This window comes from Macaca fascicularis, chromosome 18, assembly GCF_037993035.2.
Source record: "Macaca fascicularis isolate 582-1 chromosome 18, T2T-MFA8v1.1".
NCBI lineage: Eukaryota > Metazoa > Chordata > Mammalia > Primates > Cercopithecidae > Macaca > Macaca fascicularis.
The window spans coordinates 80,081,853-80,097,427 of record NC_088392.1 but is presented as its reverse complement, the minus strand read 5'-3'; the positions used below and the strand labels follow the sequence as shown (position 1 = coordinate 80,097,427).

General features: G+C 42.5%; 1 protein-coding gene across 8 annotated transcripts in view; it reads right to left on the bottom strand.

Annotated features, from left to right (window-relative positions):
* Positions 1–15,575, bottom strand: part of PIEZO2 (piezo type mechanosensitive ion channel component 2) — a 466,534-nt gene that overhangs the window by 66,823 nt on the left and 384,136 nt on the right. For 7 of the 8 annotated variants that reach the window (XM_045378159.2, XM_065534259.1, XM_045378160.2 and 4 more), the window contains 6 exons: positions 12,774–13,017; positions 10,238–10,334; positions 8,630–8,789; positions 4,314–4,403; positions 2,666–2,787; positions 1,211–1,282 (listed from right to left, as the gene is read on the bottom strand). In XM_045378159.2, coding sequence (XP_045234094.2) covers positions 1,211–1,282; positions 2,666–2,787; positions 4,314–4,403; positions 8,630–8,789; positions 10,238–10,334; positions 12,774–13,017 — 785 coding nt within the window. The remainder of the gene's footprint in view (positions 1–1,210; positions 1,283–2,665; positions 2,788–4,313; positions 4,404–8,629; positions 8,790–10,237; positions 10,335–12,773; positions 13,018–15,575) is intronic. The other variant, XM_074022474.1, reaches the window with a different exon arrangement.

Here is a 15,575-nt window from a genome sequence, read left to right as displayed (position 1 = left end):
AATTTGATTACACCCAGATATGCCAAGCAAATTTCAAATATTGCTTCATTAAACCAGCTTTCTGATTTAGAAAATTATGTCTTGGGAGAGAGAGCCAATGTCAGATCTATGTGAAACCAATAATTAGGTATGGGAAGAAGTTCTAATTTATTTGATTTCCTAGTGATTCTAAATATCCTCCTAGTAGATTCACTCCTACAACTGTATGATGTTATTTGTCTCAGTGATATTCCTTGTCCGATTAGATTAGCTACAAGTATGGAGACATGTAAGATATAGAAGACTGAAGAAGACTTTATACGTAACTTGCAAAAGAATAATTATTCAATATTCTAAGAAATGTAAAGAGGACTGGATTGGAATCGGTCATTCCACTATAATGCCATTGACCTATAGTGATATTTCCTTTGCTAAGCATAGCAAATATAGCCACCAAGCTCCAGAATTCCTCATTCATCTTTATGATCGGGAGGGAAACACACTGAATTCTATGTGGCTATCAGGATCTGCTTTTAAAAATTGTTTTCTGGTTTTTGCTGTTCATTGGTCATCCCTGAGCATCAGGAGTCTTGAAGGTTGTGCCGCATTTGGGCATTGGAATTTGGAGTGCCTTTTTGAAACTGGGGAGGAGGCGAAGTAAGAAAGTGAGTGCATTTTAAGTTATCCCTCATCTTTCTATTTAATAAATTGCCAAAAATCCTCAAATGCAAATAAAATCAAAGCTGTGGGAATGACGGGAGGGGAGGCTTACTGGCATCCATGCCTCGTGCCTTACAGAGAGGGTCACTGACACTTTGAACAGAATGATCATCCTTACATCGGAGTCCAAGGTGGAGCTCAAGCTCATTTGTAGTAAGGGTATTTAGCCATAAAATATGCACGTGAATAGGGCTCTAGACCTCAGAATTGGACAATATAATATTCAATTCTTCTTCCCTTGCTGAGCCCAGAAATTGTGCTCTAGAGTCTATAAGCCACATGTTTGGCTTTCTTCAGCCAGCACAGGAATGTTTGTGCCGGCGTCCCTAGAAGAATTGGACCTCGGGCTCAAAGACCCACTGACATTGAAATTTTCTTACACTCCGACCCCCTATCAAGTCACAAGGATCAAACCATGTATGGAACACATGGGTCACAGGAACGCCTGAATTCTGGTCAAGGATATAAGGGTTAGAGTTGATAAGGTTGTAAGAGGATCAAGAAAACCTACTGGAAGCATGATCAACCCAAGGCCGCCACCACTGCTTTTTTTTGCCCTTGGCTTTCTGTTTGTCTGCTTCTCCTAAAATAAAATACGTCCAAATATTAATTCGTATAAAGTGAGAAAACAAATTTTGAAAACCACGCTTTAACAACTCAATTGTCAAATCTAGATAAATTGCAAAAGTATATCAGAGGTCAGGTAAGGAACTACATTGAATCTGAAAAATATACATGTATTAACAGTCAATTTCACAAGATAAATACTAATTGTTCTTTTAACAGTATGCTACATTTTCACTTTCTTCTTAGTGACTGAGGGCATATAAAGACATTAAAAAAGAAAGGATTATCTGTCAAAAATACATCTCACATTGAATATTCCATTGAATTAACAGAAAGGAAGCATCCCCCAAATTTTGTAGAATCATTTACTGGCAAATAATTTGTTAAAGTACATAAACTACAATAAGTAGAATTTTTTCTTGTGATTATTTTAATGCATGGCTGGAAAATAGAAATTTCCTGGTCACAAATAGATACTATGCACTGGGAAAATATCATGCATTATTTCTCCATTCCATTCACATAGAGAAGCATGCAAGCCTCTATAAAAGATCCTTTACACTTTAATTTGATATAATGAATCTATAATTAGATATAATCAATATATATTTCCTGGTAAGTTTCATCTGAGCAGGCAATAATTGAATGATATTTTAGGTACCAACATTCAGGTGCCACATAAAATACACATACATATTTCATTTCCATATAAAATTTATAGAAATAAAAGATAACAGTAGACTGTGTATCGGAAATATATCCCTTAAAGAAACAAAGTAAGCGGGCTGGGCGTGGTGGCTCACGCCTGTAATCCCAGCACTTTGGGAGGCCGGGGCGGGCGGATCACGAGGTCAGGAGATTGAGACCATCTGGGCTAACCCGGTGAAACCCCATCTCTACTAAAATACAAAAAAATAAGCTGGGCGTGGTGGCAGGCGCCTGTAGTCCCAGCTATTTGGAAGCCTGAGACAGGAGAATGGTGTGAACCTGGGAGGTGGAGCTTGCAGTCAGCCAAGATCGCACCACTGCACTCCAGCCTGGGTGACACAGCGAGACTCCATCTCAAAAAAAAATAAACAAAACAAAACAAAGAAACAAATTAAGCAAAATCCTGCCAATCTACTGCAGAAACAGATGTCTGTGGAACAAAAGCTAGGTTATGTGTTTGTTAAAGCTATCTTGCTGAAGAGTAGATACTTGTAATTGATTTATCAAATACATACTTTATGAAACTAATGAATGTATCCATTCACAATTGGAAAATAAAGCTTGCCGAATCAAGAAAGTGTATTGATAATCTTGGCAGAATAAAAAGTAATGTTATTTTATAGCCCTGTTCAATATCAAGCTACTATTCAATGTTAAGGTACTTGAATAAGAGAAAAATGTCTTGACGTACTTTCATCATCCTCTTCAGAGAGTTTTTGCATGTCCTGGCCTTCCCCTGGCTCCTGGGTCAAGCTCAGCATCCTCTCCTTACCCTTTTTATATTTCTGTTGCCTGGCCTTGATGCGATCCATCCTATAAGGTAAAATAACATTAGTAATGCCAAGAACACATTCATTGTTCTCATGTGGTCAGTACTTTGGACTTACGCTGGTATGTATGTAGCTAAATTCATGGACAAATCACTTTGGGATATTTGGGAATTGTACAATGGTTGCTCATTAGCAACAAGTATCCCTTTCTTTTATATACATATTTGTGTGTGTGTGTGTGTGTGTATGTGCGTGTTTGGATCTGTATTCCCATGTTATTTGGCACTGCATAGAGGCTAGTCTTAATAATATGATCAATAATGATTATGCTAAAGTTAGGTAAGCTATACTTGATGTCCACTTACATCTTGTATCATAGTCAGCTTGAACATTGCATATTATGAAATACAAGTCCTTTATTCTCCCAAGTTTTGCATTCTTAAACAAATGGAAAGATTTAGCAAAGAGAATTACGGTAATAGACCTCACTTATGGGAAATTAGGAACATATTCTAAACGTGAGTCCAAATTTTTTACTCTTCTAGGCCTGATTTGGATAACTAGAAACACCAGTAAAAACAGTTGTACCATATTGCATTTACATTATAATTTTTTATATATAATTTATAATTTATGTCTTTGTGAAAATAATCATGCTGTGGAATAATCTAATTTATACTAAGAAATATTTCTGCTTGGGAAAAAACGCTGGGAAATAAGGTCAGAATGAGATAAAACTGCCTTAGCAAACGTAGGGAACTTTCCCAGTGGGCAAATGGTGTCTCCATTGTCTTGGGAAAAGTGTCTAGGCTTATAATTCCATGGCCATCGCCTTTTAAACCTGGTTCCCAAACAGTCCTCAGAGGTTCCATCATTGCTGGAAAATTCACTCTAAGAAGATTCTTTTCCATGGAATTCCCAAGTCTCCAGAGTGGAGTCAGTCTACCCTTTGGCTCATCCAGAATGGGATAGTGGGAAAAACCTTAGATGGGATATAAAGAACCCTGGCTTATATTTCTAGTGTTGCCTCTAGTTAATGTTGACTCTAAGTCATCTAATACCAGGGTCATCAGTTTCTTTCCAAAGAGACTGGATGATATTATCTAAAACCATGCTTCCAAAGCTGACTCCACATTTACCCCCTTAGAGGGAATGGATGCTTATATCAAGTACTTGGCACTAAGCAAGACCCTGTCTCATTTATTAGCTAGTTTAATCTTTACAAAAACCCAGGAAGGCAGAATTGTGAGTCCAGAAAACTCAAATTTAGAGAACTTAAATGACCTATTCAAGGTTCTAAAGTAAGTCACTGAGCTAGCAACTGATCCCTGGTCCTCTGCAAGAGAGCGTCCATCTCCACCATCCTGGAGCGATCTTTCTGTTAAACTGCTTTCACTTTCAGTCTAGTGGCATGAGCAATTGCCCCCGCACAAGAATAAATAAATAGGAAGTTGTGAAAGTCCATACATATATATTTTTCAGGGGTTTGAGGCTCCCCAAGAGTGGAGCGCCAGCTGAATGTGGTCAATCAGGAGACGGAAGGAGGATGAGTATCAGTAGCATCCTTACTGTCGCTTCAGCTGGTCCATGGACTTCTTCTCTTCCTCAATTCTTGCCTTCACAGCTTTTACAATTGTGGCCTGGAAAAGTTCAGCTCCTCTAAAGGGGAAGTGGAAACATGAACAAGTCAGTATTCTTGCCATTGTTGTTCATCTCTTCCTGAAAATTATTACTAAGGGTTAGAAAACATAACATCTCTTTATGGCAGCTGCTTGTAGTTCCCTGGCTGGGAGTGGGAGTCAGCAAGGCCCCTTCTAGAAGCCACTAGGCTAACAGGGCACAGCCTTCCCCCTGGGAGTGAAGAGGCTGCTCACAAGCCCGGTAGTGAAGATCGGTGAAGAGAAAGTGTTTTGTATTCTCCAAGACACTGAAGCCCATGAGCCTCTTCAAACCTGTCCCACTAAACGTTAGACTTCAGTAAAGCATTCTCACCTGACCTTACTGCAGTTATACCAAGGGGAGAAATTTGCAAAAAGGGTACATTCAGATTCATTTTCTACTCAGTGAGCCGAAACTGGGGATTCCTTCAGGGACTATGTGAAGGCCAAGTTCCTGCTCCATCTGCCGGACTTGTAGTCTCTTGTCCCTGATTCTCTTCTTTCTGTCATTCCACTCCCTTCTGTTCTTTCTCACTTTTCAGGTCAACTTCAGTGTCTCCATAAATCTCCTCAACGTTCTTCATATTCTTAGCTCTGTCACACTATTACGTGCTTCACAAATCCCAGATCTGCAGGAACCTGACGGTGTGCCCGCCCTGTCCTGAGAGGGGCTGTTGGCAGCTGCTGGAAAAAACACCCGCCTGGGCAGACGGTTCTCTGCAGAGCCCCTGACTCCTTGGAGTTGTCTGCTTCTCCACAGTGGCTGTTTCAAACTCTGCTACGCTTTTCTCAAGTCTTTGAAGTCTGTGGAGTGGTTTCTCACTCCTAAATGACCTAGCTTCCTGCTTCCCAGAGGGAACACAAATCTTAACGCAGTAAGTTGCTCAGTTTCCTGCACCATCCCTCCCACAGGAGTCCTGCAGGGATAGTGGAAGAGGTACCGTTCACCTGCCTAGGCCTGCCTTGTGCTCCAGGTCCCTTCCCCACCCCTAGCCTGGGGGACACAAAATTCCTGCTTCTCTCTCTCGTTGCTTTTCCAACCTTTCCATCAGTACTGAATTCTGTCCATAAACATGCAAATGTGCTCAAGTCTTGCTAACCTTAAAAAAAAGAAAAAGAACACCCATACATCCCCACATCCCACATTTTCCTATGCAGGGACTTACATCACTCCCCCTTCACAGTCAGATGTCTTGAGGTCTTGTCTCTAAGCCTTTACAACTCCCACCTCTGCTTGTTGCTGTCTGACTTTGACCCCACTGTCAAGGTCACCAATTTCAATGTTCAGTTGTAATTTTCGTCCTTATATAACCTATCTGATGGACTTCCACTTGGAAAGAATCTTCCTCAGACTCCTAAGGCAACGTGCTCTCCTAGTTTTCCTTTTTCCTTTGTGGCTTAGGCTGCTTAGTCTTCTTTACAACCTCTTTCTTTGCCCATCTCTCAAACATGAATGTTCCCCAGGGTTCTCTTCTCATTTTTCACACCCCCTCTCAGCAGTTGCAACTCACCTCCTTCAATTCTATCTGTGCGATGATGGCACTCCATCTACTCTCTTCTCCAAGCCTGTCCATGCATCTGCCCACTGCACTTCCCAACTGGTTGAGTTTCATGTGCCCATGAGACCTACAACTCCACAGCTGCGGTCAGTCTTCTCTCCCTGTTTGAGTTCCTATATTTGGGACTGGCACCACTGTTTGGCTAAGCCAGAATCCTGGGCACATCACCCTCTATGCTTCCCTTTCTGTCCCTGTCTCCCTTCCTTCCAAGCAGTTTTCCAGCTGTGCCTCTTTTGCCTCTGGAATATCTTTCTCAGTGATCCTATCCTGGTCTAGCTGCTACTTCCATCCTGAATTATCATTGCAGCTGCTTAGCTGTCTTTGTGCTACAGTGCTGCCTATACCCATCTGTTCTCAATACCACCAAGTGAGCTTCCTGAAATGCAAATACAGTCATACCACTTGCTTGTTTAAACACCGCAAGGCCTTCCTAAGACTGTGGGAGTATTTCTAAAGACATAATCCTGGATGATAGCCCCCCAAGGACCTGGTCTCTCCTGACCTGGAGCTTATCGCTCACCACTCACTGTTCTCATCTTCCAATCTCAGTGCTGCAGTCACTGTGAGCTTCTGATGGCCACTTCCCTCCATAGCTTCACTGCGCTGCTTCCCCTGCCTTCTCCTCTGACTAACTCCTCTTCATCCTTCAGCCTGCACTGGGAATGGAAGGCCACCTGGTTCACACCCCTGCAGCTGGTTATATTCCCTTGATATGACCTCATGGCTCCCGGAGTGTCTCCTACCGTCACACCTGCTGTCGTCTGAATGTCTGCATCCCCTACAATTCACATGTGGAAATCCTGACTCCCAAGGTGACGGACAGGAGGTGAGGCCTTTTGGAGTTGATTGAGCGGAAAAGCAGAGCCCTCCTGAATGGGATTACTGTCTTCATAAAAGAAGCCCAAGGGAGGTCTCTTGCCCCTTCCACCAAAATAGGATGCAGTGGGAAGATGGCCATCTATGAGGAAGTGGGCCCTAGGCTGACACTGAATCTGCCTGAACCTTGACGTTGGACTTTCCAGCCTCTGGAACTGTAAGAAATAAGTGTCTACTGTTTACAGACCACCTACTTTATGGTATTTTTGTTATGTCTGCCCAAATAGACTGAGAGGATACCAGGTGTACTGCAGTAGAATTGCTTGCTCACGTGCCACTTGCCTGCAGGTCTGTGAGCTCTGTGAGGGCAGAGGTGAGCATCACCTCTTTGTAACAGAGTAGGAAGTGGAAAAATGGATGCATGAATGAATGTGAATTCTTTGGACACACTATTATGAGTTCAATGCTTATTTATCAACTCATGGCTTTTCTTTAATAGGCATGAACTGTACTCTGAACCACAGTTATCGCTCTTACTATAACATGAAGGGCATGATTTCTAAATCATTGTGACAACTTCGGGAAAAAGATACTGGGGAACATTCACATTTGACAGATGGGCAAAGAAAGAGGTTGCAAAAAAGACCTAGAAGCCTGAACCACAAGGGAAAAGGGGAAATTAGGAGAGCACATTGCCTTAGGAGCCTGACGAAGACTGTTTTTAAGTGGAAGTTCATCAGATAGGTTATATAAGGACCTCTGCAAACCAAATGTTTTGGGAAAGGCAAACAAGAGGCATTTACCTGCAAAAATACCAGCTGTTTATGTACAAGTAAATAAGGTTACTATTGGGATGAAACATTGTATTCTGCTCTGAAAAAAATGTCCTGGGTATTAGAAAATGATTATAACAATGAATTCCAGGGCAATGTGGTACACAAAGTCATTGTCATCCACAGAATGAGGGCTAGGTGTGCCACGAGGCTCCTCTGACTAACTGCAGGTCCCCGACTAGGGCCTCTTTCTATTTGACTCCAAGTTAGGTAACAGAGGCTGACAACTGCCATCATATAAATGGACCTTGGAAATAAACATTGTGTTTATCTTGGCAGGGAAAGAGAACAGACTCTAGAAAAACTGTAGGTAAACACAGATATGTTAATCTAAACCTCAAGTCAAATGATAGATATTGGTAATTTCATATAATAGAACCCAGTATCCATCAGCTTATTCACACCAAGAAACTGATGGGACCTAGGCAAGGTCTGAGTTTCTGAGAGGAACAGACACAGCAGCTGGGGGCCACAGAGCTAGTCATCAACACCCAGCCGCCGCCTCAGGGCACTTCGCTTTATTACCTCTCCCCAATCTTTTTTCCTAAACTTACAAGAGCAGGGGCAAAAACTGGAAGAAGAATAGAGCCTAGGAGGAAAAACAGGTAGTAATGCAAACTGTGTCAGTGGCTCAGAGAAGAAAAGCAGGCTAGTAGGGGGAGGTAGGTGTAAGATGGACTAAACTCTAGACCAGTGTGGCATACGTTACTGTTTTGTCTGAGACCAGACTGAGCCACTTTTAGAGAAGTGGTGGATTCTGAAAGGGCTCCAATTGACCAGTGAACCTCTGGCCTTCCATGGCATCCCCATTCCTTGTGAAGCCTGATGGTTACATAGGCTTTCCTGTTACTATTCTATTTTAAAGGCCTTGTGCTAAATTCTTCTTGGATTGGTTTTGCTGGAAGGGATTCCTTAACTTCTTGTGGGTTCTTCAAGCAAGCTCAGACAGAAATTACAGTGCAATATTATTTCAGGCACTTTTCTTGGGAGAAACCACCTGATTTCATGGCCCGACCCACCTTGACGCCAGAATCTGGGAAGCTTTTATATCAGCCACAACATGTAGGAAATAATAACTCATGAAAACTCTTCTTTGCAGTAGGAGGAAGGCAAAACATATGCTGTCCCAGATGATTCCTGCTTCCCCACTGGGTAGTGTACAGGGTGAATTAGCAGCAGCTGTAGTAACAGTAGAAAAACACAGAATAAAATTAACATCCATTTCCATTGCTATTTCATAAAATCTGGAGTACGGACAGGCTTGGGAAATACAGGCATGAAAGGAGCAGTCTGATGCTCTGAGTGACTTATGAGTTGATTTATTTACAAGGAGGTCACACACTTCCAATCCAATATCAACACTGATTCATAAGGCTGACCATGCAGTGAACTCTTCACACTATACGGCTCAGGAGAGTCCCTTTAATATGGGAGTATTTCTCTCTCTCAGGAAGAAAGGCACCTTCAACAAGGGCCACAGAGAAATAATGTCCCAGTGCCAGAGGAAATGCTCTGATACAAAAGAAAACACCCATTCTGGGAATGGGCTATACCCAGGGGTAACCAGCAGAATAATGAACACAGCATGGCTTATTAGAAGGACTATCAGTAGTATGCCTTATCTTAAGTGAAAAACAAAGTCCCAGTGAGGCTTTGGCAAAGTATAGTCTGAAATAGAAACCACATATTAAAAAAAAATGAATCTTTTTAAAAAAGACTGCGTGTGGTGGCTCACGTGTATAATCCCAGCACTTTGAGAGACTGAGGCAGGAGGACTGCTTGAGGCCAGGAGTTCAAGACCAACCTGGGCAATATCTCTACAAAAAAATTAAAAAATTAGCCAGGCATGGTGGTGCAGCTACTCAGGAGGCAGCTACTGTGGTCCCAGCTGCTCAGGAGGCAGAGGTGGGAGGATCGCTGGAGCCCAGGAGCTCAAGGTTACGGTGAGCTATGATTGTGCCACTGTAGTCCAGCCTGGGTAACAGAGACCCTGTCTGGAAATATTTTTTAAAAAATAGATAAATAGATAAATAATAATAAATAAATAGAGCACTGTGTCCAAGTAGCACCCATTCTGGGTGCCATGGTAGACCACTGTGATGTAGTCCTCGGTTCTGGTGCAAGAGGCAGGGTGGTGGCAATGACACTTCTGCCTTTGTCTTGGCAGGAGTCTAACTCTAGAAATCCTCATGCTCCTCCCAACTGTTTCCCTGAGTTTGAAGCTCTCTGAGTTTCCTGAGGACAAGAGGAGCCTGAAGTCAGAGTTACTTAATGACCCAAGACGTTAAATGGAGCAACAGCAGGTTTGAGTGGCCTTCTGGAATCCTTCGTAATCATGACTCCAAAACTCTGGGGAGTTACTACAGCACTACATCCATCTCCAGACCTCAGACTCAAGTCCTCAGCATTTCAGAAGTTTCAAGAAGACGATCAAAGAGGCTTAGCATAAGGCATCTCATGTTATAGACAACAGATTCACAATGTACTACAGTTCTATAGCCTCCATCTGGAGATAACTGACCCCACTTTCATATCTTTATGTGCTTTGGCCCACTTTTAAAATTAGAACAATACAACTATCCTCCCTCTTCTGCCTTTCTGCTTCCACATTTGCTTTTCATACTTACGCATTTGATAGCCTTTGACTGTGCAGGCCAGGCTGAAAGCTTGGATCAACCAACAACTGTTGTGCACCAGTGTTCCAATGTATCCACATGCTCCTATCTGAAAAACAAAAGAGGGGGATAATTCTGAAGCTCTGCACCCAGAAAAAAATGTGGTGTTTTATGATCCCAATGTGTACAAGAATTCACAAGGTCTCAGTGATAATGATTCCAGGAGATGCCAATTGTATCTAAACATTCAGTCACCTTGTGATGCTGCTTCAGGAGTAGTAAATTCCTGGGAAAAATTAAACCGAACGAGTAAAGGAAAGGTCTTTCATGTAATGTTTTCTGTACTTGGAAGCACCAGTTTGTCAAGAGGAAGTCTTGGACGATCACAGAAATAAATCCCAACTCTGTGATAATTAATGGGTGTGCACTGAACCCTAGGACTTGGACTTTGGTGCAGTTATTTTCTTACAAGCAAGACAAATATAACCTATGCTGTTCCCTGGAGGTCATCCCAGACCTAAGCTACAGGGTGTAGCTCTTAGAACAGAACAGAGTATGTGCTTTGTGTCTTGTTTGACCAATTCTCTCGGTAAAGGAATATTTTTTTTGTAAATTGGCAGGTGGTTATCTCATAACAATGAATTTTTTGTTACAGTTAAGTTTAAATCCTGAGCTGGAAAATGTTTAAACAAGTATGAATCATTGCAAGCCAATACATAAAGGTGACAGCTACATTGTGTATGTTTCCTGGGAACATGTGAGGGAGGAGAATATCATTAGGATTTGCTCCCACAGCAGCGGTTACTCAGTATGGATTCCCCAGCCCTGGGAATATTCCAGTCCTACACCGTCATGTCCTGCTTTTGTTCCTGTTTTCCAGGCTAAAAATGCCTCCCCTCTTTGTCTCCCTGCAGACCCTTCAATCTATTTATGAGGCTCTGATGAGTTCAAATGGCATCACCTCCAGGAAGCTTCTTCCCAGCTTATCTAAGCAAGATATTAGGCATCCTTTTTTCTCCTTTGTTTCTCAAAAATGTTGTAATAATTATTTAACAGATTGCATCATAATTATTTATAAGTAGGTCTACCTTCCTTTTTAGAATGTGAATTCTTTGAGGGCAAAACCTGAGAACTGTTTATCTCTTTTTCTTCAATACATCAAATAGTGCTCAGCAAAAAACAGGTCTACAATACAAGTTTACAGAATGAATGAATGAACAAACTTTGAATCCACACATTTCCCAAGCGTGGCTGTGAAATCAGCCTCTGGCAACAGATTCCTCATCATCAGACCGGCTTTAGAATGAACCAGCGTTCTGTTGTCCTGTCTCATGCTCTCTCCAGCAACTCTCAATGCTACTCCAAATGTAAATTGATGTCAGAGGGGTAAAAGTGACCAATAAAAGTCACTTTCACCATCACCTAGAAGATTAACCTTTCAATGGACTTCAGACAAAATAAATTATCCAAATACCTATTCATGGCTACATAAACGTGGCTTTCCAAGACTTCTAGACACAGTGATACACATGCCCCCGCCAAAAATCAAGGAGATATCACAACTGAATTGCCTGGTGAGCTCATCCCTAAGCAGCTAGGAAGGAAGAAGCAGAAGATACTTCCTCACTGCTCTCTCAGTGCAACAGCAGTTACAGCCTGGGAGACACTGGCACAGGGATGAACTTTAAGTGAGCGCCAGTCAGAGAGCTATTAACTCCTTCAGCTAAGGAGAGGTTGTTGCTTAATTTCCTGCAGCACTAAGTCACTGAAATGGTGTCACTGTGTCCTGATAGGTTGAAGTGACTCTGGAATTACCAGTGGGCAGTGTGGGTTACATGTCATGTTAGGGGAAGAGTTGTGTTCTGAGACATAGCTACTTCAGAGCAGAGCAGCCAAGCTTTGTCGGGGCCTGGTGTGTGGGGAGGGGGGGTTCCCTCAACCTTACATGGCTCTAGCTGTGTCCTAATCAGAATGTGTATACTCAGAGACAGCCAGACAGAAAGCTGCATTTTCTCTTCTATCTGCCCACATCTTATGAGTACATAAAACATTCTTGCCTGCAATAGCCCATTCCACCTCATTCCCTACCCCACCCAGTATCATAGAGAACCACACCCATCGTATCTCACACTTCTACAGCTCTTTCTAGATAAGAGGGTTGCTTTTTGCCGATAGAATACAGCTTTTGAAAAGATTCAATGGCTCGAATTCAGCTCTTAACAGGGCCACTTCCTAACTCATACTGGGAGTGATGACAAATTGTCCCTCAGAAGAGACAGAATTTTAATTAGTAAAAGACATTTTAGAATTTATTCCTATGAACACATATCCTTTAGCCATGTGACCTTGAAATGGTGAAAATGAGCCAAAAAGATTCTGTTTAATGTGGCAACAGAGAGAAGAATAAATGGCTTTTCAATTCTGAATTTGCAGCATCTTATTTGGGGCTTTTAAGAGAGCAACACGACAAGCACTGGGCTTTTAATAACCACCGAGTGGATTGTTTACTCTTACACGGAAACTGTGTTATGCAGTGGGAACCACTTACTGACAGGATATTTTTCATCGTAATCACAAAAACGTTGTATGCGATCAGCCAGTCCCAGTAGCGCAGGATGCTCTTGATGGGTTTCAACAGCAAATCGCCCCCAAAGAGCAGGAAGTAGAAACAGGCCACCAGGTACCCCATGCAAAAGATGCTGATCCTGGTGGTCCCAGTGATGAAGATGATGGTGAGCACGAACCAGAAGAGGTAGCTGAAGACGATCACTTTGGACATGTCTAAGTAAGATCTGGAAAACAAAGCCAATGACAAAAGGACAACAACAACAAAACAAACAAAAGCAAAATCAGGAAAGTCTTTAACAAGGGAAGAAATTCATGCTCTCTACTGCACCTCGCAAATCAGACTGTGAGTTTTCATTTCATCCTGCTATCTAGGAAACCCTCAAATAGTAATAGACCAATAGATGAGTTGTGGAAACCGTGTGTACGCTTCTCGCCACCTTATTCAGGCCAAATTTCTCACAAACAACATTTTCTGCCTACCACTTGAGTACTCAAAATTCTCCTTTCTGTTTCTGTGGGAGGCATGAATAATTGTATGGCAAAAGAAATTCTAAGATACAGATGCCTTCTGGCTAGTGAAAGAAATGTTAAGAATGGATGAACTAGAAGTTAAACAAATTTATATTGAACACAAAGGTTTTATTACAGGTGGAAATCTTTCCCTACACATGGGAGGAGGCGATTCTGAGCAACTATCCACAGCCATGGTGAGGCTTTTTTGTTCTTTCCAATACTCTGTTTTTGGAGGTCCTCGGGCTGAGTCAGGATTCCCTTTGCGGGCCACCCATCCCTGCTGCTTTCCTCATGGAAGGTGAAGCCAGCGTTCAGGTGTCAGTCTTGCAACAAGCAGCAGCTCTAGCCTGCGGGTCAATGTTATCTGACAGGAGTCACACCTATAGGCCAAGCCCTAACTGCATTTCTTGATTAGAACTTTTTGGTTTTGGGGGTTTTGCCTTGGTAGTTTCTTTTGGCACATGTGGGAAGAAGCAGAGGAGAACCAATTCTGGATTAATTCTTTGATTAATGGGTTCTTGTTTTGTAGGATGTTAGTGAGTAAACTGCTTAATAAAATATGCACCACACTTGAGCTATTCAGCATCATTAGGGGATGATTCTGAGTTGTGCCTTGGTACATTTCTCAGACAAGTAAACTTTTACCCTTTACCCTTTTTAAAGTAAAACGCTTAAATATGTTTATAATTCTTTTTTCTAAAATATATAAACTCTTCCTTGACTTCATAATGGAGAGTGAATGAAATGTCAGTATCTCCCTGTATCCCTGGATCACCACAAATAAAGGTAGTGATTTGTATGAGCCTAGGGGCCTTCTGAAGTGTGTGTGGTTTTAATTCAGTGGAATTGGGCTGCTGCCATTTTGAGTGTATGTGCAGGCCCATGTGTGACTGTGAGTACAGCTTATTCTTTCCATAACGTTCCTTCCTGGCCTGCAGCAGTCAATTCCCGCTTTACCAGCCCTGGCCTTCACATCTTGGCGCTGAACCCACTTTGAGTCCTGAATTCATAAAACTAAGCTTGTGAGGAGAACATGGAAAACATCAATAAACATGCTTCAAAGAAGAGCCCTAAGGATTTCTGAATAGAGAGACTGAACCCTGGTGACAGGTACTGTGGCTAAGGGGCCACCTAACTCTCAGGGCTCTGGCCGCTTTCCAGAGATCCCAGGGTGCTGTGGAGCTGACCCCTGTTGGAGAGGAAGAGGGGAGCACGGCTGTGCTTCTGACCAGCAAGCATGTGCGCTGGCTTCCTACTCACTGCTGTGGCATTTGACAGGTCACTTCCTGAGGGGGGTCACTTTGCTGGCAGTCCTCATTGAGAAACAGAACAACAATTTGAAATAACTAAAGCAAAAATCAGCTTTAAAAATCAATGGCACACAAAAGCTTTCCATTGGAGTTATGATTTAGGTTTTTCATGAATACACTGAAAATACTTATGTTCCCTTTGCAATAGTAAATATTGGGCTGGACTGATTGTTTTCTTAGCATCACAGAGAAGAGGTAAAAATGGAAGTCTTACCTTAGATCAGTGCCTAGTTTAGTACTTAATTCACAAATAGAATGGTCAAGTCCATATAGCATATTGTTTTAAAGCAAATTTACTTCCTGATTTACTCAATTTATATCGAGCCTCTCGTGCTACCAAAAGGCACACAAGTGCTTAAACATTGATTTGGGAGCCGGATTGCTTGAGTTCCAGTCCCAGTTCTCCTGTGGCCTACGTCTCATCTCGTCGCTGCAGTTTCCTCCTCTCCACAATGGGGATAACAGCATGACCTCCTTGGGCTGGGGTAAAATGGCTCCATGTGTGCAAAGCCTGGACCAGAGCCTGGTGCAAAGGCAGTAGCAGGTGACTGACAGTTATCTGTATTGGTATATGCATTATGGGCCGAGAACTGTAAGTGGGGGATGGGGACAAATACAAAAGCAAGTTAGACGTGATCTTCACCCTAAGGCTACACCTTAGAAGTGGGGATAAGACGGGTTCTTCAGGTACCAACACCAGTCAGAAGATGATCCACACCATGTAAACAGGAATCTCTGGAAGACTGGAAGCTGGAGAGTGACTCCATGTGTGGGGTCGGCCAGCTCGGGTACTATCAGTGTACTACCTCCACATGGATGGCATGTGTGCCGTGACTGCATGAGCCTCTCACTGCAACCTCGTGTGACTCAATAGGGCAGACACTAATCAGTGAGGATGAGAGGTTAGGAAATTAGTCCCATGACATACAGCTAATAAGGGGGTATCAAAAGTCACAGAA